A 24218-nucleotide genomic window follows, 5' to 3' on the forward strand; every position below is an offset into this window, starting at 1 on the left:
ATTCACCCCTCGTGTTGTCTGTTTGCGCAGATCCTCCCCGGTACCGGACGGCGTACGCGTGCGAGGGCTCGCAGCTGCGCATCGCGTGCGACGAGGGCCACCTGGTTCAGCTCATCCGCGCAAACTACGGACGCTTCTCCATCTCCATCTGCAACGAGCACGGCACGCTGGACTGGAGCGTCGACTGCATGTCGCTGCGTTCCTTCCGGGTCATGCAGCAAAGGTATACGGAGTATTTCTTTCTTTCTTTCTTTCTTTCTTTCTTTCTTTCTTTCTTTCTTTCTTTCTTTCTTTCTTTCTTTCTTTCTTTCTTTCTTTCTTTCTTTCTTTCTTTCTTTCTTTCTTTCTTTCTTTCTTTCTTTCTTTCATCCTTTCTTTCTTTCCCTCTTTCTTTCTTTCCCTCTTTCTTCCTTTCATCCTTTCTTTCTTTCATCCTTTCTTTCTTTCATCCTTTCTTTCTCTCATCATTTTTCTTTCCTTCTATCTTTCTTTCTCTCTTTCTTTATTCTTTCTTTCCTACCTTGTTTGTTTCTTTCTTTATTCTTTCTTCCTTTCCTTCCTTTCTTTCTTTCTCTTTTCTTTCTTTTCCTTCCTTCCTCCCTTTCTTCCTTTTTCTTTCTTGCAGTTATGTCTCTCTCAGACGTTTTTTCTTTCGCTTCGTCTACCGCACGAGGCTGGACATTGTTTACTTTTTTTTACTCGTTTAAAATAATGTCGGTATTGGTCAGAAACAGCAACGTGTTGGTGTAAACCCTTTAACAAATGTCAAGAATCAGTCTGTAGATTGTCTACAGAAGGACGACCGCGAAGGAAAGACGACAGCGTCCACCCTTCTTATTGCTAACTTAATTCGTGTTTTAGTTTTAGTTTATACAAAAGCATGCTCATAAAATTAGCAAAAAAAAATTAATAGGACTGCCACCGACTGAGCTCTACAGCTACCGGACTTTACCGCATTTCTACGCTATCGTTACATTTTCATTTCCCTATCGCTTGTTACCGTTAGGCTATCGAAAACCGTCAAGTTTTCGTATGTTCGCCAATTATGGTTTCCGTTATCTTCAAGTTGTTTTTTTTTTTCGTCCGTTCAAAGCACCCCATCTAAACTTTGCTGTGTATGACTACTAAATTGTTCGTGGCTCATCTGTTCCAGCTGTGACCTGAAGAAGGGCTGCACGCTGCCTGCGTCGACGGAAGTGTTCGGTGACCCGTGCCCCGGTACACTAAAGTACCTGGAAGCCCACTACCAATGCATACCCGGTGAGAGCATGGCTCCATCTCGCAACTCGCTCGCAGTATAGGATAAGACAGCATATGAAACTTCAGGCGCTTATCTCTTGCTGCTTGCTCATGGCGCTACTTCATAGCATTCCGGTCCTTAGGACGGGCAGCGCCAGCTTGCAGATGTTGAGTAGAGGTGCGTGCTTATCTTTTGTTCTGTGTGTGTACGGCGAAACTTAACCTTTAGTCCCTCACCCCAACCGCCGCTGTCGCGGAAGTGGTGCTTCACCTTTGAAGCACTCAATATGCGGGAAAGCCAGCTTGGCAGGAGCGGAGTTAATGCTTGTATGGTTTTTCTCGTCTGTGATCAGCAACCCCCTTACCGTTGCGCCACGATGATAAGAATATATGTCTGAACAAAGCGATAAGCATTGTTATCTGCATGAAGCTAATGGAGAGTAAATATTGTGCGGTCGAACGTCGGTTCGTGCCAAGGACTGAAGTGGCTTATTTCGTGGGCAGTGCGTCACGTTACTTGGCAACACTGCAAGACAAAAGCAAGGACATATATGTTTATAAAAATCTACTGAATATGTTACATTAACTTTTGCACAGACATGGTTTTGTAATCAAAGGTGCCGTATAATTGTGTTCAGCTCTGGAAGCTGCTTGCTGCAGCACATGCGTATGCATTCCTTACGAGCACACACTAGCTTCGGTCATTCGGCCATTGGCTAATGATTCGGTCATTGCCTCATTAGCTTCGGTTTGCCTAGGCTGTTGTTAAAACGAAGTATGAATTGCGCTTAAACGGTCTAATTGACCACATTGGGAACTCGAGCGGAAGCTTGCTTCAGGCCTACTACTCGCCTCGATACATATGCAGTCGACTACGTACACCATTAAATGAATATAACAGTAATTAAGAAAAGCGAACTCATCGTCTTGTTTTCGTCGCCCTCTCCGGCGCAGCCGAACTGACGACGCCCAGCAGCGCGCGGCCGTCGGCGGCTCTGGCGCCTCCGCCGCCGCCCCTGGGACCGGCCGCCTTCGACTCGGCGCTGCCCCGAGGTGGGGGAGACCTACCGCCGCCGCTCTTGCCCACTGATACTCCGTCGCCCGCCGAGGACGCGGCGTCCAGGAAGCCCCCTCCGTTACACACCACCTACCAAAACCCGGCCGACCCAGCCGCGGGGGCGGACGTCGACATCCGACAGCACATCGTCACGACCACAGGTCAGTTCACAGTCGGAAGTGTTTTCTTTTGTCTTATCTTCTACCCTGTTTCTACACCAGCTGCTGACCCAAATTAATATGTTTGTATGGTGATGGCACACAATGCTGAAACCATTCCATTGTTGTTTTTTGTTTCAGGCATAGATGGGCTCACATGACCTTGTTTCAGTGTTGGTCAGATGTTTAGGGGAATCCCCCAAGGTGGAGTAGATTTGTAATAAGGGAGTAATTACTCATTGACATCCATTTGTTTTTCCGTATGGCTGTGCTTGGGTGGATGTCAATGAGTAATTACTCCCTTATGACCTTGTTTCAGTGATTTATTTCATCATTGAAGGCCGGTCTACTGCTGTTTTTGTTTGTGCCACATTGACGTCCCATCATCTTGCCCTAGTCCAAAAATATTGCACATATGCGCAGTCACTTCCAGATTGCTGACCATGGTTGATGATAGTTAAGTGTCGTTTTGGTTGAACAGATAGTCTTGTCATTTTGGTTAAGCAGATAATCTGCATCTTCCACTCTATAATAGGATAACTGACAGAGTGAGAAATTTAATTGCAGATTGAAGCAAATGTAAAGGGCTTAGTTAAAAATTTGATGTGCTTTAGGACTTGTCTAGAGTTTGGAATACTACTCTGATACAAGTTTTCTTCTTCATGTCAGCATTTTATTTATATTTCTTGCAGTCCTTCAGTCTACTGTTATAGATAAATGGTCACAAATATTGCTTATTAGGCAGGGACGTATCTTCTGTGAAGTTTTTATTTATTTCTTTCTTCTTCTCGTGCACCTCGAACTGTGCCTGATCTGACAATTTTCATTTCAGACTTACACACTTAGTCTAGTTGAATCTGCACTATGTTAGTAGGTTTACATAAATCCAGTGGAGATGAGCATCTCTACCACACCAAGTACACAGTATTAATGTCTGTTTTTATTGTGTCTGTGCAAATCTCACTTTTTTCAGTCCCACTTTTTTGTTAGTAGAATTTTCTTCTTGCACGAGACTTCCATCATCGTCGTCGTCACCATCATTAGCCCAACACTGCAGGACAAAGGACTCTCTCAATGACCTCGAATTAACTCAGTCCTGCAGCAGCTGAGGTCACCATATTCCTGCAAACTTCCTAATCCCATCGGCCAACCTGTCTCTTTGTCACTGCCTCCTACGTCTTGCCTTCCATTGGAGTCCATTCCATTACACTAATGAACCACTGTTCACCTATGTTCGTCATCATGGGTCCTTTCCATGCCCATTCGTTCTTCTTGATCTCAGCTAGGATACCATTTATTCATGTTTTATCCTCGACCAAACCCTGCTCCAATCTCTCTCTTAACGATACCCGTATCAATTTTTGTTTCTATGGCTCGCTATGCTGCGCTGTTCTCAAATTAGTTCCAAACCTTTTACTGAAGTTAAAAGCGCAAGTCTTTATGTTCCCTGTCTAATAACGTGGTCTCCCCTCTGTGTTGTTGTGCAGTCACGCCCGCAGACACTGCTGCCGTGGAGGCTATCACACTGGAGACATCTACTGCTCTGGATCTGCTCTCGGACTATTGCCAGCCGGTGGTTGCGAGGGACATCTTCTGGAACTGGACTCGGGCTGGTGACGTGGCTGTCTACCCCTGCCCTGGTGGTGCCAGAGGTAAGCTGATGGCCACACCTTGTGTTCATTTAGTCATTTATATGGAGGTGTTTCATTTTATTCGGCACAGATTTTCTAAATTTGAATGCTGTGATAGTACCAGAGCGCTACTTTCGGAGTTAGTTATCTAGCCAGGTGTACCCTTATTCAAGCACCATTGTGTATAATTTGATTAAATGCCCTGCAAGTTGTAACTTACTTTGAATCTAGTCCATTCCAACTGATCGATATTGAATAAAATGAAACGCCAAATGGCCAATATATAAAGGCTGGCACTAGTATGACACTCATTTTATGAATTTGGTGGTGAATATAATGAATGGATAGCACCAAATGGACTGCACATGTTAAAGCTTAACTATCAGGTGTGAATTTCAAACTGTGCACAGTAGACCTACCTACTATTAATTATAACTCAACATGGTTCAGTTAGTTGTTTTGCCACAGTATTGAAAGATGTGGGCTTCACTTAGTGATGACAATAGTGAAATAAAGAATTCACTGGATAACTAGCTATTCAGCTGCAGCTAAAAATGAGAGTTGCGTAATAAGTGCACCGTGATGTCCTGTCTCAGTATTTTCACCCTTCCCAACTGTTGAAGTTTGCATCCCTGTACAACTTTTGGTGGTATGCTGTGTTCTTTGTGAATTTGTTTGCAGACCATATTTGAGGCAAGAGTGTTTTCTAAGGGTGCTAAGGTTACCTAGGGTGAACAAAAATCAATAGATGGGTCACAGAGAGAATCAAAAGTCACCGGAGCATATATAACATGCTGCGAAATGTCAGTGTGGAAACATTAAACTCTTCCTGTGTTTGTTTTTTCTTCCTCCAGGTGATGCCCGGTGGCAGTGTGGTGTGAACCCTGTGAAGTGGTTATCTGACCGGCCTGACCTTAGTGGATGCAATTCTTTCTGGGTCAGTGACCTAGAGCGAAGGGTGAGAACCTTGAGGTCATTACTTGGCCTTTTCTTATCTGCCAGTCTGATTGCGGACGTGTGTTTAGACAAGTTTCTCTGAAAGCACTGATTGCTTGTCAAGTTGGCACGACATCACAGAAATGAAATGGCTTCAGAAGAAAGTTGAGGACACAGAAATGAACAGGACTAGTGCTGGTTCTTTTTAATTCTGTGCCCCTGTCAGTCTCTTCATTGGGCAGTGCACAGTATGGAAGCATCATGTATAAGAAGAGAGTGCATACCTCATATCTAATCTTTACCTTTATCAGAAAGAGCAGCTGTTACCTGAGGAATGACGACTTAATGTAGAACTAATAGCGCAACAATCACAAAAAGGCTTCACAAATATTGGCAAACTACAGTGTGGTCTGTGGAGAAAAGAAAATGATGTTTTTTCTTGCGAAGTTGAATAATAGTATTTGGAAGACCCTGCGAAACGATACCTGCTTTCAAGTCCTGTTTCAAATTATAAATTTGTGTTCCGTACTGAATATCAAGGCACTACATTGGCTTTGTAGACAGGTTGTCTCTAAAATGTGTACGGTCGCTGTGTTAATGAATAAAAAAAAATTGTGAACGTTTGTAGCACACATCACAAGTTTCATGTGGCTTGTGTCTGCCGTGTGTTATGAAAATTCTCTGGATGCTGTTGTCAGATGCTAATCGGTGTATACAATTATTAGGCGGCGTATTTGTGTTGCTGTTGCACATCCAGGCTTTCTGCATGCATACTATGGCTACTGTACCTGCAGTACATGTAGTCATCATGTTACCATCACAAAGCCCTCTGGGTCACTTGTGGCCGATGGGCCACGTAACCTATTGGTATACCATTGGTCCCATCGGTTTGGTTTATTGGTTTATTGGGGTTTAACGTCCCAAAGCGACTGAGGCTTTGAGAGACGCCGTAGTGGAGGGCTCCGGAAATTTCGACCACCTGGGGTTCTTTAACGTGCACTGCCGTACAGAGGGATGTGACCGATTGATTAATGGTTCATATTAAACTTTGTACACATGACCATGTCCATGACCATGACACTGGTCTTGAAAAAAAAAATTTTATTAATGAAGTCACAGTTACGAAATCTTCAGGGAATATGTATTTTTGTGTGCTGATTCTAAAAATGTCATTTAATTTCATGTAAAACAATTCTTTGAGCAGTTATGCACTTTTTATGCTAGTATTTTGCGGAGAGTTTTGAAGAAAATTTGCTGCGGGAAACTCGCTGAAATGTGTGCCATTGGGTTCTCTTGATGCCAAGGAATACAATAAGGGTGAAATTGTCTTCCTGCCTATCATAGAACTTAAGTTATAGAGTTAGGAAGTTGTCGCTTCAGAAATGTGAAGGAAAATGTTCCTGAAGTGGCAGCTTCAGTACCCTATTTCTCAAGTTCTATGAGAGCCAGGATGATAATTTTACCCTTATTGTATTCCTTGGTGTCAACAGAACCCAATGGCATGCATTTCAGCGAGTTTCCTGCAGCAAATTTTCTTCAAAACTCTGCGCAAAATACTTGCATAAAAAGTGCATAATTGCTCAAGGGATTGTTTTACATGAAATTAAATGACATATCTAGAATCAGCGCACAAAAATACATGTGCCTTGAAAATTTCATAACTATAACTAAATTAATAAAATTTTCTTTTCAAGACCAGTGTCCCCCCTTATTAAACAACGTGATCCTTTTGATAACTTCACCTGTAGGTACCCAGTTGTCTGCTGTTCCCATTTTTACTTCTTTTTTTTTACCTCGCTCGCATGTCAAGTGCTCTGTACCAAAGTTGGATTAAGTCTTGGTGCTTTCCACTCCGCAGATCCAGGGTGGGGCCTCCGTGGTCAACTTGGGCAGCGAGCTCTCGCAGAAGACACGTGTGAAGTCGCTGTACGGGGGAGACCTCCTGCACACTACCAGCATTGTGCAGCAGCTGTTGTCCAAGATGGAAGACAAGTTGGACCAGGCCTCGGACAGCTACCAGCGGCAGCAAGTTGTTGAGGAGCTCATGAACGTGAGTGGCCCCCGTCAACAGTTCTTCTGAGCTTTAGTGCTTTGTTTCTGCCATGGTTTTTCTGTATAACTAGCAGTTTGCATCTTTAGTTTAGCCTTTCTCTGATTGCTGCGGTGGCTAACTCATAATTGGTGATCACTACGTAGGTTGACACGTTCTTCTTGCTTGTGGTAGAAACAGCTGATAGTGATCTAGTTCTTACATAATTTTTGTTCTGTAATGAAAACGACGTGACTTGCTTTCTTAAGGAAAAAAATTCATGAGGTAGCATTGTTTACGAGTACTGATCACAAGGATATCGTACCGCTGAGTCGTAAACAGCCGCATGCTGCTAATGTGGGACCGTGTTGGCTTACAGTCGGTCGTAGACTTCAGCAGCAACCTGCTGGAAGATCACCAGCGAAGTGCCTGGGGTGACCTTCCGCCCATGGAACAGCGAGCAGCAGCATCTTCTCTTCTCGAGGGGCTGGAGCGCAATGCGATGCTCATGGTGAAGAGCCACAGCACCAACATGAACTACAGTCGTGTCCAGAGCAACATCAGTGAGTACCCATTCCTCCGAAATTCATTTGGTTCATTTTGATTAGAGTTGGGGAAACAAAGCTCGACACTAAGGGTCAGCATAGAATAGTATGCTTGAAGACTTGAAATGAATAATGACCAGAACATATTTTTGGGCTTTACGGCAAAGTGGGATGTTTCTTCTGGCACTTTTAAGGTGCAGCTGTTCGGTACCAGCTGCTGCATTCTAACATTTTTTTTAAACAATGAACTTTGCTTAGAATATACCTACTTTGAAAAATAATGGTGTGACTACAGCAGATCGGAACTCCACCTCCAAGCTGCCTACTGACAACTCAAGATGAGCCATTGCTTAAAAGCGTAAGCAGTATCGTAAGTTTTGAGCTTGTTGAACATGGCTGTGGAGCTTTTATTAGCTTTAAAGAAGAAGAAGAAATGCATCCGAATTTATTATGCCTTTGAAGAGGGTAGTTCCATAATCATATATCAAGATATTCCTCAATAAAAGTCAGCAAAATATTTCACATCACTCTGCAGGCAGCTGGTAGCTTAAAAAAACAGTGGCATGAAAGTTTTGCAAACCAACTGCCATAATAAGGGTTGTGTTTCAGTGTTGACCCAACGACCTGTAACAGCATCGGACTACAGAAGGAGGCACAGAAACCATGCAGTACTAATAACTGAACAATTTTCACAGACATTGATACTGCATTGTTATCCTATATAGCAGTAGCTTTCTTTGAAACTCCCTTGATAGTTGGCTTACAGAAATATCCTGCTCAGCTGGACTTCAAGCAAGTAGTTTTGATGACGTGAAATCTGCAGTGATCAACGATTATAGGAACAGCTTTTCAGTACTAGCATCTACATTCTAACATTTTTTTTTTTAAGTAATGAACTTTGCTTAGAATATGCCTACCTTGAAAAATAAAGTGCCAGCTAGACGTGACGTGACAACAACAAACCTTCTATAGGAGCAGAGGGACTCTTGTTTTTCATAGCCTGAATAATGCCCAGCTTGGGCAAATTGAAGAGTAGTGAAGGTTATTCTTGTTGAGCATTCTGTGCGCTTCTTGAATGTAGGATGCCCTAGATAGTGCAGCTTAAATAAAATAGAATGTTCGTCATTCATTTTGAAATTGGTGTTCCTATGTCGTGAATACTCATAGCTGCTTTTTTCTTGTTTTGCCTTCAGTGGTCGCAGTTAGAGTTTTGAACATCCAGAGTGTCACGGACATGTCATTTCCTGACCCTTCTGTGACCCGGGGAACATCTTGGTCGGATTCAGGAGACTCCATCTACCTTCCTTACAAGACGCTTCTGGAAAGTGCCAGAAACGGTAGGCAGGCAATGACATTGCATTTTTTTCCTGTTCGTATTCGCATGAGCTGATGACGATATGTTGAATTTTAATGGCACACCTTTGGCCAAAGAGCATCATGGCACAAGGTATCTTTCTTTGCAAAAGATGAAAACAGAAATCCAGTTTTCAAGCATTATTCAGACATAAAGGATTACAAGTTTGGAAGCACCTACAGTTGTCTTGATTATTTGAATCCGCAGGGAACCAAAAATTTGTTTAAATTTGCAGAGTTCAAATTAAGGAGAACCTTTCTAATTGCCTGATTTTCATGAGACCAAAGCATTATTACGAATTCACTTGGTGTGCAAACCCAGTGAGTTGCAATTAATGAGTCTACTATAATGCTATGATACACAGATGCTACTAGAGTGCAAAACTGATCACGAAAAGAAGTGCAAATATGTAAGCAGGGTCAGATGAATGTGAAAGATTGTTAAACTTTGCACGCTCAAGCAGTGGGAGTGTGACGACATACTCTTGCTTGCGCACTGTATCTTGCAGGAGTGGTGAAGGTCGCCTTCTTCTCGTACCGCAAAATGGAAGCCATCCTGGCGGCCTCCAACCCCAACATTGCTGAATCCACCCCAAACAGCACGATGCGCCTGGTCAACTCTCGGGTGGTGGCGGCCGCCCTCGGAAGGCGCAGGGTTCTGGGCCTCTCCCAGCCAGTGCTAGTCACGCTTAAGCACAATCAGGTACTGTTTTCAAGCTCAGTTTGGTCAAATTTATATCTGAATTTCTCACTTGTGCATGGCGATCACTGATTGAGATGAGTACGCATTAGTATTTTCTAGGCAGTTCTGGCATTCATTCAGGCTTTGATTTCAGTTTGGTCAAATTTATATCTGAATTCCTCACATGCTTGAGATGAGTACGCATTAGTATTTTATAGGGAGTTCTGGCATTCATTCAGGCTTTAATTTTCATTTGCCAACGTGTTCTCACTGCTAAACAAAAATCGCAGTATTTCCAAAAGCATGAACTTCACTTTATGTCATGTGACTTGTTGTTTGATATTTTTTGTCTCTTCTTTCTATTTCTTTAGGAGGAAAATGTCAGTGACCCACAATGTGTTTTCTGGGACTTCAGCAAGAGGTAAGCTAAAGGTCATTCAAACTCTGGCGGTGCGTTCTGTTCAACTTTTTTTTTTTTTTCATGTAGGCCTCATGTTTCAGGAGCATGATTAGACCTGCCTCACAAAGGTGGATTGTTCTGTGGTGACTACAGGAAAGACTACACAAAGGATCATTCAGTAATAATGGTACTAGTTCCAGTACTAGCCTATACCGTTTTATGGCAGCGTGGTGTGGAAGAGATATAGTTTTGAACATAACGCTGTTGTGCAGGAAAGCATCTGCGACACCATATTGTTGGCCAACAAATCTTTCCGTTTATTAATCTTCTGCATTTAACTCAAGGGTTGCATGGAGGGTATTGTTGCACTGCTGATTCATCACTGTAACTAGCCTCGCTTTTATTCGTTCTAGGGATTGGTCTGAGCGGGGATGTTGGGTTGAAGCCAGTAACCAGACGCACACAGTCTGCGCATGTGACCACCTCACAAACTTTGCTGTCCTCATGGATGTCAGAGCTGTTCAGGTAAGTTATTCACTCTGTGGATTAACATTTTATATCTCAATTATGCCAATGACGACACCTTATACTAATGATATGCTTTGTAACAATTCATTTGGCTGTCTAGGTTATTTAAGGAACAGTAGGGTCTTGAACGCTCCTTAATCTTTTTAATGTTATTATGCTGTAGTGCAGTCATGTGGAAACACAGATACAGTAAGCTTTTTACACCCTTCTCAAAGTATGGCTTCCCATGATTCATTAGCAAGCATGTGTTCGCCTTGTGTCCTCTGCGCCACGTACCCTTTGTGCATGTTTTACAAAGCCGGCGTTTTTTAATAGCAGTGGAGCATTCTGAAAGCAGTGTGCCTCGCACCTAATTCGCCTCGGTGCATAGAATACTCACTTGTCAGTGTTCGGAGCATCTTGCAAGCATTTATGTTTTCCAGGGACGATTTAAAATGTGGAGTGCTAACAAAGAAAGCAATACCTGTGTAGTTAAGTTTAGATATTCACCGACTTAGTTGCTTGCTTTGCCTAAGTGTCTTTCTTGGCCAGATATGTTAGTTGCAAGAACTAGTTGCAATATCTAGCTGATGTAACCAGTCTTCTTAGCCTGTTACTGTCAGCTACTGCCCTCAACTGCTGTCTTTTGTTGGTTTGTTCTCATTTTCTGCTTGCCTTATTTCTTATGCAGCTCTCGTACACAAACGAAGTGGCCCTGCAAGTGATAACCTACGTTGGCTGCTTTGTATCCATTGTCTGCCTCATCCTGACCTTCATCACATTCCAGGTCCTCAGGTCAGCAGACTTTCCTTTGTGTGTTTTTCATTCACGCTCTTTGAGGAACGACTTAACTTTTCCCGGAGCTCAAAATGTGGTGCAAGGGATTAAAGCAGGCGGTTGTTATGAGGTCACTTGGTGACAGTTTTGTATTCATCCAGTCGAAGATTAGTTGCTCTCATCTTCTGTATTCAAGTCAGATATTCAGTTTTGTAAGCTTCTTTTTTCTTCAGTAAGTGACTTATTACATCGTTACCATGAAAACTACTGATTGAGCAGGCAAAAATAATTTTGGCACATTAACTCAGTACGGATTTAGTAAAATGATCAACTTCAAGGGAATAAGGGCAAGTTTTGTCATCTGCCCTCTGCCATTAATGTTTAAAACTGTGAGCACAGGAAAGAAGGGATATAGCTTTGTGCCCAGTGGCTCAGTTTTCAGTTGGCCTAAGAAAACTGACTACTCTGCTGTGCTCTTTCATGTTGTACAGTCGGGGACAAAAGTCTCCGGACCACGTGTTCCTCAAACCAAGCTTATAGCTCTACTATCAGACAGCGGCTGGAGAGCGCACTTGTGGAGATGAAAGAACACAAATTTAACTTTTATCTCCAGAAGTGTGGTCTTCAGCCGCCAACTAATATCAAAGCTATCGGCTGCGTCAGAGGAACACGTGGTCCGGAGACTTTTGTCCCCGACTGTACACTAGACATGAGCCTTGCTTAACCGTTCTTGTTGTGATACGCTGGCAACTTTTTTCGGCTACTCCATCTTATTAGCATTCATAGCTAGTGGGTGCACACTGGGATTTGTCAGAGCCACCATAAAGCCACTTCTGGCAAGAAAAGAATACAACAAGCGACTTTTATTCTTGCTGAATAATTACCGATGCTAAGCGCACACTTCCTGCACGTCCACATTGCAGAAGCCTGGAGAGTGAGCGCACAGTGATCCACAAGAACCTCTGCATGTGCCTGCTCATAGCGGAGATCATCTTCGTGGCTGGCATTGCCCAGACGACACAGCGCGCCCTGTGCGGCGTGGTGGCCGGCCTGCTCCACTACTTCTTCCTGGCTGCCTTCTTGTGGATGTTCCTCGAGGGGTTCCAGCTCTACGTCATGCTCATCGAGGTTTTCGACTCGGAGAAGTCGCGTCTCGGCTGGTACTACGCACTCGCGTACGGGGCACCTGCCGTGGTCGTCACCGTGGCCGCAGGCATCGACCCAACCAGCTACGGCACGTCGCGGCACTGCTGGCTGCGTGCCGACAACTACTTCATCCTGAGCTTTGTTGGACCTGTGGTTGCCATACTGCTGGTATGTGTCACTGGCCTCACCTGAGCTTTTGTTTTTAAAGGTGCAGTGAAGAGGAATCTGAACTCGTCTTTTTGCTGCGGGAATTTGTTCCGAGCATTCTTAGAAACTTCGACTCATTGCCCTGTGTGGCCGGTTTCCCTAATTAAATCGGATTAAAGTCCGGCTCTCGCCTTTATTTTTTGAATTCTCCCCATACGGTGGGCGGAGTCGACCAACGCGTGGAGTGCCTGTCAGCCAGCTCCGTGGAGGCTTTGCTTTCGCTTTATTTTGTTTTTTAGGTTTCCTTGAATAAATAGTTTCATTCGCAGATAATATAGCCGCAAGATAAGCCCGCAGAAATAAAAATACACGTGGACTATTTCCTTCTAGGGATTACTACGGATTACTCCGCCGATGGCAGAGCAGCAAGCCGCCACAGGACTGGGTGAAAGGCGCTCCACATGTTGGTCGACTCCGCCCACTGTATGGGGAGAATTAAAAAAAAAAAGGCAGGAGCCGGACTTTAATTCGATTTAATTAGGGAAATCGGCCACATGGGGCTATAAATCGAAGTTTCTAAGAATGCTCGGAAAGTGTAGATTGAGTTTCCGCGGCAAAAAGACGAGTTCAGATTCCTCTTCACTGCACCTTTAATATTAGTTCCTCAGCTATCATTACTATATATACCAAAGGTGTGTGCAGGACTCTCTGCAGGAAGAGGGAGGTGGGTGAAAGGACAGTTCATGATACAGCAGATTGTCAATGATATGATTGTCAAGGGGTCGCGAAAAATATTCGTGTCATCTGAAATTTGTATTTGCATGCAGAAGCCCAGAAAATGCATTCACGCAGATCTGCTTAGAACTCACGGAATTTATTGATGGCCGCAAGCCACCGCTCGCTGCTCGCGGTACATACTGCGCGAATGGCGATCACGACATCGGTGATGCACGGATAGTTCTTAGTGCACGAGAGTGTAGTCATACTTGCACGTTTGTATTGTCCTAGTGCCTGAAATTCTGCACTTTGGACACAGTGCACTCCAGCCAGGGAATTTTATGAATTTGTATCGACTGTGATCATGTCATCAAGATAACCTTCTAGTTCATGTTTTTCAGACGGCAGGAGAAAAATGGGAAGAAAGAATTTCGCCCCTCTCCCTGCCCCATGCCTTGCCCTTCTGTGTGTGTGCACTTATAACTTTACATTGTCTTCATTTCAGCCACCATTTTGTACATCCATTCTATGTCAGATGTGTTATAGAATAGCATACGATTGATGCAGTACTTGACTGGCTTATTGGTTTTCATTGTGAAACACAGAACGACTTGCTGAGGGTGTCTAATTGGGCTTTTACTCACTATTCAGAAAGCGTGGTGTTTCTCCCCAGTGAAACTGCTTCTGTAACTGTAGGTTTTTTTTTGTCTACACTTGTACCAACATATTATTTCTTTGCGGACCCTTTCTTGTGCAGGCCAATCTAGTGTTCCTCAGCATTGCTGTCTACATGATGTGTCGCCACTCCAGCCTTGCCAGCTCAGTGAAGAATAAGGAGCAATCCAAGATGGCAAACATCAGGTGGGCGACTACACATTTGCATTTTGCTACAGAGGTTGACTCCTCTGGTTTCGTTTCCGCTGGCTGAAACGTTGCTCTTCAGCATGCTCTCTTGCAATCTGAATTCTAGCATCACATTCCGCAGAGCAAAGCGCACACTAGTGTTCAGACTTGTGCTCATTGTTTCTGGTGCAGTAAAGATAAGAAGTGTACGAACATTAAAATGCGCTCATTCTGTAATAAAATAGCTTACATTGTTGTTTTGTTTTCTATTTCCACAGAGACTTAAAAAATTCAGGGGGCACTTTGGCTCCCTAAAGTGCTGCAAGGCGAAAGCCTTTCATGGCACACTGTTTGGCATTGACTGCGAGGCTAGTACTTTACTAGTGCTGTACTAGTGCTTTATTTGACTACACATTACAACTACACACTTTAACTGCTTCTTTAGCACGACTCTCTCTCTGCTTCGATGAGTTCGGTTGTATCCATGGCTCTGTTCGCAGTAATGAGGTATGTAATGTGGTCACCCACGGACGCCTTACGCCCCCTGTCGGAGCGGACGACAACTATTTTATTAGTTGTCGTGTGCTCCAAAAGGGGCGCATCAGGCATCCGTGGGTGACCTCATTACTTTGAATCCGCGCACTGTTTAAATGTTTATTGGGGTTTAACGTCCCAAAGCGACTCAGGCTATGAGGGACGCCAAATGCCACGGGAGCTGTTGCAGTATGTGAAGAAAGTTGCCGGCTGCCTTCTAAATTCAATTCTGCCATCTTTTCAGGGTCTGGATTCGCAGTGCCGCAGTGCTCGTCGTGTTGCTTGGCCTGACGTGGGGCTTTGGGCTGCTCTACCTGAACGCCGAGTCAGTGGTGATGGCGTACCTCTTCACATTCCTGAACAGCCTACAGGGGCTCTTCATCTTCGTATTCCACTGCCTAAGGAATGATAAGGTGACTGCTGCTTCCACCTATTGTTTGGTGCTCAAAGCGATGTACATTTATATCAGAACTATAAAGTTTGATTTGTTGCCAAGATGTGAGCACAAGCATTCCTTGAGAAACAACTTTATTTATTTTTTTATTGATACCTCAAAGGCCCCTTTAGGGGGTATTACATGAGGGGTGGGCGGGGAGTACGACAATACACGTGATTTTATGGAAGATTTTTAATGGCAGTCTTGAATTGATGAAGGTCTGTTAACAAGGCGTGTGGGCGGGAAGGTTGTTCCAGTCCTGGGCTGTTCGTAGGAAAAATTATTTCTGGAATGTTGTAAATCTGAATCTGATAGCACTCGACTGAATTACCTAATTATATCATCCGCAGCGCACAGTTTTCAAATTTCAAGCAAACCAATTTAGCACATTTCAAACAGTTTTCTTGTTGTAATTGGGAATTGTTCATTTTGTGAGTATGCGTACACTTTAACCATGCCTTTCTCTGTCTCGTTCCTATGCTTTCCCACTTTATCACCCTCTCCAAGTTTATGGTAGCAAATGAAATTTGTAGTCAGCTTTCCTCTCCTTACTTTCTCTGCATTCTTTCTTGTGGTGTAGATTGCTCTGTAAGTGACCTTTTTTATCACTTTCTACCTTTCTACCAGTAGCACGATGTAACTGAGCTTAGTTTCTTAATCCAGCCTTACACAAAATTACACAAGGATGATGCGTTTGGGAGCCAAGGAGACAGAGCTAACTGCTGTGTGTGACTCGATTTCTTGCGAAAGGCCTTACTTGCAATAAATGCAACATTTCTTGGCCTGCTATATCCAACAAGTGTCAGTCTTTTGAAGATTTTACTTCTCACAGAGGCCCAAGGCTCCGGTTTCTAAGTGGTCTTTTGCATTGCGTTGCCAACAGGTCCGCAAGGAGTACAAGCAGATTCTGCGGCACTGCTCGTGGCTGCCATCATGCCTGCGGCGTGAGAAGTGTGCCTCGGAGCGGCCCTCGTTCGCGCATTCCAATGGCACGGCCCACTCGGCCCCGTCCTGCGGCGGACTGCCCCACAGTGTGCGTACCACCCCTCCGTTCCGCTCCTCTGACAGCACACTGTCGCCGGCCGCAGCAGGTAGTAATGTTGGTGATTGGGGGGGAAGCCTTCCGCCTGCTGCATGCCCAGCCTTCTTCTTTCGTGCCTGCTACTGCTGGCATGAGCACTGTATCTGGCGAAGCATGAAGTGCAAAGAAGGCTAGGGACTAAGGAATAATATGGCCTGTATCATTGTTGGAAGCATATAACTGACCACTGAAGGATTAAAAGCACATGGACTGTGGCCTTGTTCATGCGGGAAGGGTTTATTTTTTAGGTGTAGGTCACTTTTTTTTTTTTTTCAGCGATAGCTGTTATTCTCACTGACCCCTGTATCCGTGACGTCGTAGATGTCCTCAATCAGTTATGCGACCTATGGGTCACTAATTGGTCTTGGGTCTGGGCGATAATGTGATACATTCTGTACACTGCGAATGCTATGGCATGGGAAAGGAAATAGCAGGTATATTCACAGCAGGGGATGAAATCTGAAATGTAGAACGGTGAGAATGAGAGGGAATCACTGCACTGTAGAGGCGCAGCTCAGAGGGTCAGGAATCTGTTGGGTGTGGTGCAGTGCAGCAAGAGGGAGTGCCACATCAACTGCGGTGCTACATGGTGAGATGTAATACAAAGCTGCGCATGGGAGGGCGATGGTTTACAGCTAGAATGCTACAAGGTGCGGGAAGGGAGACTGTCGGGATAGAGAGAGCGTGGTGTGGACAGAGCGGATGTCAATAAAAAGCTTCAACATCACAGACCTAGCACGGTGTCACTGCTATCACAAGGTCCTCACGTGCACAGCATAGCATAAATGTTTGCAATTTCTTTTCTGTTGTTTATTGTCTTCCATTATTTTTTCATGAACGTTTTAAAACTAGTGTTCAGGTATATGTCACTTGCATTTCCGATAAGTGTTTCAGTTGAGAGCCAGCAATGTCATCTATTCCATTCTTCTATTTGTCGCATCTTGCTGCAGCATTAATAGCCGAAATGATCATTGATGAAGTTGCTCAGCTTTCCAATATGTCGCGAAAAAGAAAAACGAAAGCTCACAGAACACAGTATTTTTTGGCTTGCATCTCTGGGCCTTCACTGGATAAATCGCTGCCGCGAGCGTGCTTGTTGCCATCTTCTCACATTTCTGTAGAATGTAGTACTCTTTGGGCTGTAGCTGTGCATTATCTTGCCTGTAGCTGAACTAACTTGTAGTATTCACTCCTCTTTGGTGTTGAAGGCTTGAGGTGCCTGTAGCTAACATACCTCTTCGTTCTCTTTTTGCATGTTTTTTTATAAGTAAAATATACTAACTGCATAAGACCTCTGTGAAGTGAGGTTTGGTGTTTTGGTACAATATGAAGCAATTTTATACTCTGAAGCGGTTTCTCGTTGATCTGCATGTTTGTTCCTCTACGAGGGTTGTACCAAAAGCGCTAAGCTACAATTTTGCATTGCTAATTGCTCACTATTATGAGCACTGTGTGTTTAAATAGACATTACTGTGAATGCACATTTAGCACCACCAGGGTGGATAGGAGTGTTGATTGTGTCGCTGGAGGCTGTTGTGCAGTCTTCAGCCTTGCCTTGTTCAATCATGGTTTTTGTACTTGAAGTTCACTGTCACCTTTTCGTTTCTCCGTGCAGCTTGGCAATCAATTTTGGTGCCCGCCGAAGAACCTGGACTCCGTTGTCACACAATCATCCTCAATGAGGTCAACTACACTAGGTATGTTAATACTTTGGAATTCGTCTGCCCTTTTGATTTTGTACGATTGCTGCGATGTTTGGCCCTCATTGTGAAACAGCATGTACAAAAAAGACTAAACACAAAAGGATGGAACAGGATCAAATGTGAGCTGTTTTATTCTGGTTTATCCTTTTGTGCCTTGTCTTTGTTGTGCATGCTCTTTCCTAATCGATCAATACCAACTGGCCCAACGTTTAATATTACTGAAAACCATGAGCTTGCTCCACTCATTCCTTTTACGAAGTCCACATTACCCTGAACCTAGCTTTGCATCAAGGGCAGTGTGTAGCATCATTCAGGAAACCGAGTTTAACTTCTCCAGTAGCCTGTGACTTTTGCATAATTTGAATTTTAAAGCTTGTAGGAATGCATGATACAATCACTAGCATAGTGCTATAACATAAATGTCACAGACAAGAACAAGCTAATTCATGTGTGAAACTTGTCTATCATGAGGTCTTCATGGTGCTGTCTTTGCACTATCTTTAAGATAAAGTCATAGTTGCACATGCTTTCAACATAATATGAGACAGACTGAGAGCAAGAAGCTGTGTGTACTCAGAAATGCGATGTATTAAATGCATTGATACTTTGTGACATGGGCCATGATCTTTTTTCTGTGCCATGTTCATGGTCTTGTTCATTTTCCCCTTTCTTTGCCGAGCAGGTAGCAATGCTTTATGATTGACAGAGGGAAACTTCTTTAAACATTGCGCCCGCTTGTAGCCAGAGTGCTCTGCCATAATGTGCCACTCTTTGAATCTGCGCAGATCGCCCATCTACAAGAATGCCGATGTGCCAAGTCCTTAACTCGCGCACCACTCCTCGGGCGCGCGACGCCATTCTGGTGCTTCCGCGGCAGAGCGACTGCGACGAGCTTGGCGGCGGCGAGTTCGGCTCCATGGCGGATTGCGACGGCAGCGAGCCGCACCCGCCGCCGTACGGCCACTACCGCGGCTCGGACGCCGGCGTGTACCTGGACCACATTTACGAGACCATCGACCAGGACGAGCCTCCGATGACGCCGAGCTTCAACGTGCTCGGGCTGGGCCGGGGTCTCGACGAAGAGTGCCACTCGCGAAGCCGCTCGGACGCCAGCAGCCACCAGTCCGGCTCAAGCCTGGGCTGCGACCGGAGGCCGCTCATCCGGCACGCGTTCCACCAGCAGCGGACGATGATGCCAGGCGCGGACCCCGCGGCCATGGACCTCGCCTCTGCCGATCCGGCGCTCGTAATGGCGGTCTTCGAAGGTGACCGCGTCAAATGCAGGCTGCAGTCGGCTGTGGTGGCCGATGGCAGGCCGCTCCCCGCAGCCAAGCACCCCTGCCAGCCGTCAGCGCACCTCAGTACGGACTGCTGACGGCTCGTGTAACGCGCACACGTGCGCCTCAAGCAATACTTGGAGAGCTTGGCGATATTGGCTACCTCCCATGCCTGCCCCCAACTGCGCCATCGTGCGGGAGGCTTTGCACAAAACAGCCAAAACAGCAAGAAATGGAGCCAAGATGGGACTCCACGCCACCAATAAGCGCAAAGTGGCAGCTCGGGACGCTTCACGATTCCAACAACAGCGTGTGTGCTTGCGTGTGTGTGTGTGCCTGTGCGTGATAGCCTGTACATAGCTGACGCTTTAATCCTTTTTTCAACAGCAGTGTTTTCCAGTGAGCTGGACGTGCCGCGCCCATTTTTGTATTGTGCTAGGTGTGAAATGCGTTCAGACCCCTTGGTGACACCGGGACTGGCTGGCACCGTTGCCAGGTGGCAATACACGGCACGTGTTTCACCGAAGGTGTTCCGTGGCTGCAAAGCGACGCTTTTGCTTTGTGGATGCTCAATAGCTGCAAATGCTGCCCTCCTTCTGTGTGCGAGGGAATGTGCCCTCACGCCACTGTGACTTTGTGACCTTGATGTGACACTTCTGCCAATGACAGTTCCTAGGTTTTTCTTTCTTTTTTTTTTTTTTTTCAACGAATTTCACCAAGCAAGACACTCAGGCAAAACAAAGACCTTCTACTTTCATGTCTTGCTCACAATGTGCCAGGCTAACAAAATAGCCACCAGTTCAATGTTTGTATATTTCTTTTTTGCTCTGCATTCTTCTGTGCGCGATCTTTCATCAGTCACCACCGTCCTTGAAGTGGAAGTTTGTACTGGCAGAGCAGGGAAGTTATTACTGAAACAGCTGTTCCAGAGCTTTCCTTTTGTGAATTATGTCTCAGTGTTGCCCATCGTTTGGTGTTGTTTGAAAAACGCCCTAGTCGTCTCAATCGCAGCATTAAAAAACAACACTGTGATGGTTCTGCATTCAGATGGTTGTAACAAATGTGCTTATCAATAAGCCTTTCCCCACATACGTGGACATTTGTGAATGTTAAGGTTACGTGCGTGTTTTGTCACAGCTGTGAACACAAACTCATGCATGAACATGTTTCTTTTGTTGGACCACTGGTTTCTTGAAGAAAGTGCATTTGTTTAAAAGAAAATACCATAATTTATTGTGTTACTAATTAAAAATATTTCATAACAGGTGCTTCTCATTCTCTGGTTTTTGCAAACAAGCAGTCTATGTGGCAGCTTGAGAGGAATTCTGAATTCCTGCACAAATATTGTTGTAATTGAAAGTGCAGTGGTGTGCTTGTTGCATCACATTATGTGCAGATGCCATACTAATTACACTTACTCCTTCCTCAAACTGAAGAAACGATGTGAACCATTCAAAGTATATCAGAGTGCAGGTGATGCAAGGGGCAGAATCCTGGTGAAAATCTTTCCCAGCCTAACTGGTTTATGGAACAATTTCCAGCTGGTTCCAGTTGGAACCAAGTGGAAGTGACAAATGCAATGCCAGTACAGGTGGGTCATTTTATATGACTGGGTGGGGTGGGGAGGTTTACAACAGTAGCAGTATCATGCACTGTAATAGGTAAGGCACCTAGTTACCGGTGATTCCACGAAAAATCACTGGTTTTGGCATTTTTCACAGAGCTGTGCGACGTAAGCTGCACTCTTTTACGGCGAGAGCTGTTATAACCTGGGTTTCACGTTGTATTAGTGTCGTAGTCGTCGGCATAACCAGTGGGTGTGTTGCCATCGGAAACACTCGGAGGGTGGTTACCGTGCAAGGAGGAAGTTGTGACATGAGTGGAGAAATGCGTAACCGGTTGGTGGTTACCGTGGAAAGTGGAGGGCAAGGCGAGAGCTTAAGAAGGTGCAACTGGTCGGCGGTTGCCATGGAAACCATCCGAAGGGTGGTTACGCTGGAAGGGCGCACGCCTGGTGAAAATCTTTCCCAGCCCAAATAGTTTATGGAACAATTTACAGTTGGTTCCAGTTGGAACCAAATGGGTCCCAGTTGGTTCCAACTGGAACTAACTGGGAATTGTACCATAAACCAGTTGGGCTGGGAAAGATTTTCGCCGAGGCGGCCGGCCGCGAGGAGAGTTGCCATGGAAGGAGGTTTTATAGCGAGAGCATACGAAGGCGTGTAACAGGTGGGTGTGGTAACTGTCCGGAAGATGGTTACCATAGAAGGAGGAGCGTATGGCGGAAGCAGAGAAATCTCCAAGGAGGAGGAGAGCGTGAGAATGTGCAACTGGTACATTGTTACTGTGGGAACCAACCCTAGAAGGAGGAGGGTTGCCGTGGAAAGAGTATGGCGAGAAGAGGCGGGCATGGTGAGAGTGTAGGAAGGCGTACCGCGGTGTATACATCCTGAACATGGTTATCGTGGAAAGCGGTGGAAGGGCGTGGCGAGAACTCAGGAATGTAGCACGGTCCACCTGTGGCAGCAGCTGCGAAACGCACCTCCCGAGGAGAGGATCATGGGCAGGCTGGAGAGGAAACCTAGTCTAAAAGCGACAGTGTGTGGAAAACTAAGAAGAGCACCCTAGAGCTATACAGATGTGAGGTCACTCTCATATTCTGTCGCTGAATCTCGTGTTAACCAATGGTAACCGTCCTGTCAATTTTTTGGTGTTGCGTTTGTGGACATCAGCAGGAATGATAGAATGATAGGAATGTGATTGATTTAGTCGTTCTTGTAACGTATTATCTGGTAACGAACGAAACTCTGCTGGTGCCTTGACACACTTACTTCGCATATCCACTCAAGCAAGGTAGCAGGTCAAGTGTTGTGGATTTGGCAGCAACATGCCGCATGCTTCTGTGCTATGAGTCACAATACTGACTCTTTTCAAAAGCAATATTACCATATGTTCAGAAATGTGATGCGAGTTCACCTCTTGAATAATTTGTTTCAGAAAGCACATCGCGCTATATTTGAAAAGAAGCTATGCATGAAATAGCGCGAATTTTTTCCCGCGCTTTGAGATACCCTCAGCGAGCTGACCCACCAGACTTTTGAGATCCGAGGAAAAGCCAACTTCTGGACGACCTTGTTCATCAAAGAGAAGCGCTCGGCGAGGGTTGCTACAAAAGGGTAAAGAAGGCGGCGTGGGCTGGTGAGGAATTAAGAAGATTGAAAGAGCTTCGAGAAGTAGGAATGGAAAGAAAAGGGGCGAACGGGCACATAACCATGCAGCACGAAACACGATGAGCGAGGTAAGAAGTTGCGGCATGGCGGCCGCTAGGGCGTGAAAGGCCGTAAACGTTAACGCGCGCGAGGCTTCCCGCATGACATGGCGGATTCCTCGTAGTCGGCTAGTGAAATTCAAATTTCTTCACCGTGAAAAATTGGGGTTTTCAGTGATTGGGCATTGTGACAACCTCACTGCAATCACCATCGTCATCAGCATGACTACGCCCGTTTCATAACAAAGGCCTTACCCATCTGTCTCCAATTAACTGTGTCGTGTGCCAATAGGGGCCATTTTATAGGGGCCACTCAAGCCCATTTCTTATCGATTTTGACTAGGATGTCATTAACCCTCGTTTGTTCCTTCATCCGGTCTACACCTGTTCCTGTATCTTAACGTTACACATATTTCCCTTTCTACAGTTCGCTGCGTTGTCCCGATTTTAAGTTGAACCTTTCTTGTTAGCCTCCACATTTCGGCACCAATAGATGAGTACCAGTACGATACAGCTATTTTTACACTTTTCATTTTGAGGGTTACTGATAAACTGCCAAGCCACATGCGCTCCACCACATTCAATATCGTTCCTAGTTGTTTCACACTCGATCGTGGTCCAGGTCTACGGTCACTATCGGGCCTAATAGATTGTAACTTTTAATGCTTCGGTGCCTATAGGTGACATTTGCACTCGGCAAAAAATCTGAATGAGTTCATCGTGTTCCCGCTTTGAGTTCTTGATCAATTTGCCCGCGTCCTACCACTTGCTTGCCGTCCCGGTTAGTTCACTGCGTAGAGAGACTGCTCCGGTGAAGCAGTGGTCCCGGGTGCGAATACCGGAACAAGATTAATTTTTATTACCCAAGTTTCTGAAGAAAGCTGTATAGCTTTCCTCTGGAGCTGTATGGCTGCGCTTGTGTAATGCTGCCAATGAGCATTTACTACCTTATCATAAAGCGAAGGAGTCTGAGTAATCGCTTATTACCTGAAAATTTCGCAAGGTGATAACCCACCTTTAGGTCACCCTCTAAGAATTACAAAGAAATAAAGCGGCAAACAGGACAAGGACAGCACAGAGGAAGAGGCCACGAGACAGGCGGTACTTGCAACTGTTTATTGAAACCAGAAGCGGCTGAATAACAGGTGAGTAATCATGCGGAAGATCATACATAAGGCATGGTAGAAACATGATTCAATGATTGCTAAAGCTATCCAGCTCCTTTGAACAGTCTAGGAAGCTGTCGGACTACCTACTGTGGCATCACAGAGTTCCAATGCAGCCCTACGTAACTTGCAGTACACCGACAAGGGTACGATGTTTGCTTGCGAGCCAGTGTCCACTTTGAACGCCACTTCTCCGCTAACCATCTTCGCCTTGACGCAGCAGTCGCGGTTTTCGTCGGCAGTCCCAACAGCGACTATTCGCACTTCGAAGGAGTCTTCCTGCACGAGTGGCATAAGTCTTTCCATACGCTGGGCAACGGCGTGGGAACGTGTACTCGGCCGCAAAGAGTACACTTGCCATCCCGTTGAGGACGTTTCGGTACTTTTGGCCAGCTCGAGGTAACCGCATCCACTTCCGCCTCTTTTCTTGCGCTCCAAACTTCGCTTTGTCGGGCTGCAGTCTCTGCCGTCTTCCATATATATGAACAGCTTTTTCGAGCGTCAACTTTTCTTCTCTTACCATCTTTTGCCGAAGCTTGAGCGAGTTTATACCAAAAACGATTTGGTCACTCACCATGCCGTAGAC

At 45.2% G+C, this 24218-nt stretch overlaps 1 protein-coding gene across 3 annotated transcripts in view; it reads left to right on the plus strand.

The window, feature by feature from the left end:
* LOC149366024 (latrophilin Cirl-like) overlaps positions 1 to 20466 on the plus strand; it is a 201171-nt gene extending 180705 nt beyond the window's left edge. For 2 of the 3 annotated variants that reach the window (XM_089547633.1, XM_089547627.1), the window contains exons 3-20: positions 31 to 223; positions 1154 to 1260; positions 2194 to 2457; positions 3942 to 4106; positions 4940 to 5043; positions 6880 to 7071; positions 7430 to 7613; positions 8789 to 8932; positions 9458 to 9651; positions 10002 to 10051; positions 10444 to 10555; positions 11229 to 11332; positions 12238 to 12628; positions 14082 to 14185; positions 14946 to 15114; positions 16021 to 16170; positions 17834 to 17915; positions 18707 to 20466. In XM_089547633.1, the coding sequence (XP_089403759.1) occupies positions 31 to 223; positions 1154 to 1260; positions 2194 to 2457; positions 3942 to 4106; positions 4940 to 5043; positions 6880 to 7071; positions 7430 to 7613; positions 8789 to 8932; positions 9458 to 9651; positions 10002 to 10051; positions 10444 to 10555; positions 11229 to 11332; positions 12238 to 12628; positions 14082 to 14185; positions 14946 to 15114; positions 16021 to 16170; positions 17834 to 17915; positions 18707 to 19296 (3299 nt within the window). In that variant the 3' untranslated portion in view covers positions 19297 to 20466. Of the gene's footprint in view, positions 1 to 30; positions 224 to 1153; positions 1261 to 2193; positions 2458 to 3941; positions 4107 to 4939; positions 5044 to 6879; positions 7072 to 7429; positions 7614 to 8788; positions 8933 to 9457; positions 9652 to 10001; positions 10052 to 10443; positions 10556 to 11228; positions 11333 to 12237; positions 12629 to 14081; positions 14186 to 14945; positions 15115 to 16020; positions 16229 to 17833; positions 17916 to 18706 lie in introns of all 3 variants that reach the window. The other variant, XM_089547642.1, reaches the window with a different exon arrangement.
* Positions 20467 to 24218: the final 3752 nt, after the last annotated feature.

This window comes from Amblyomma mixtum, chromosome 1, assembly GCF_055824585.1.
Source record: "Amblyomma mixtum isolate Tamu chromosome 1, ASM5582458v1, whole genome shotgun sequence".
Lineage (NCBI taxonomy): Eukaryota > Metazoa > Arthropoda > Arachnida > Ixodida > Ixodidae > Amblyomma > Amblyomma mixtum.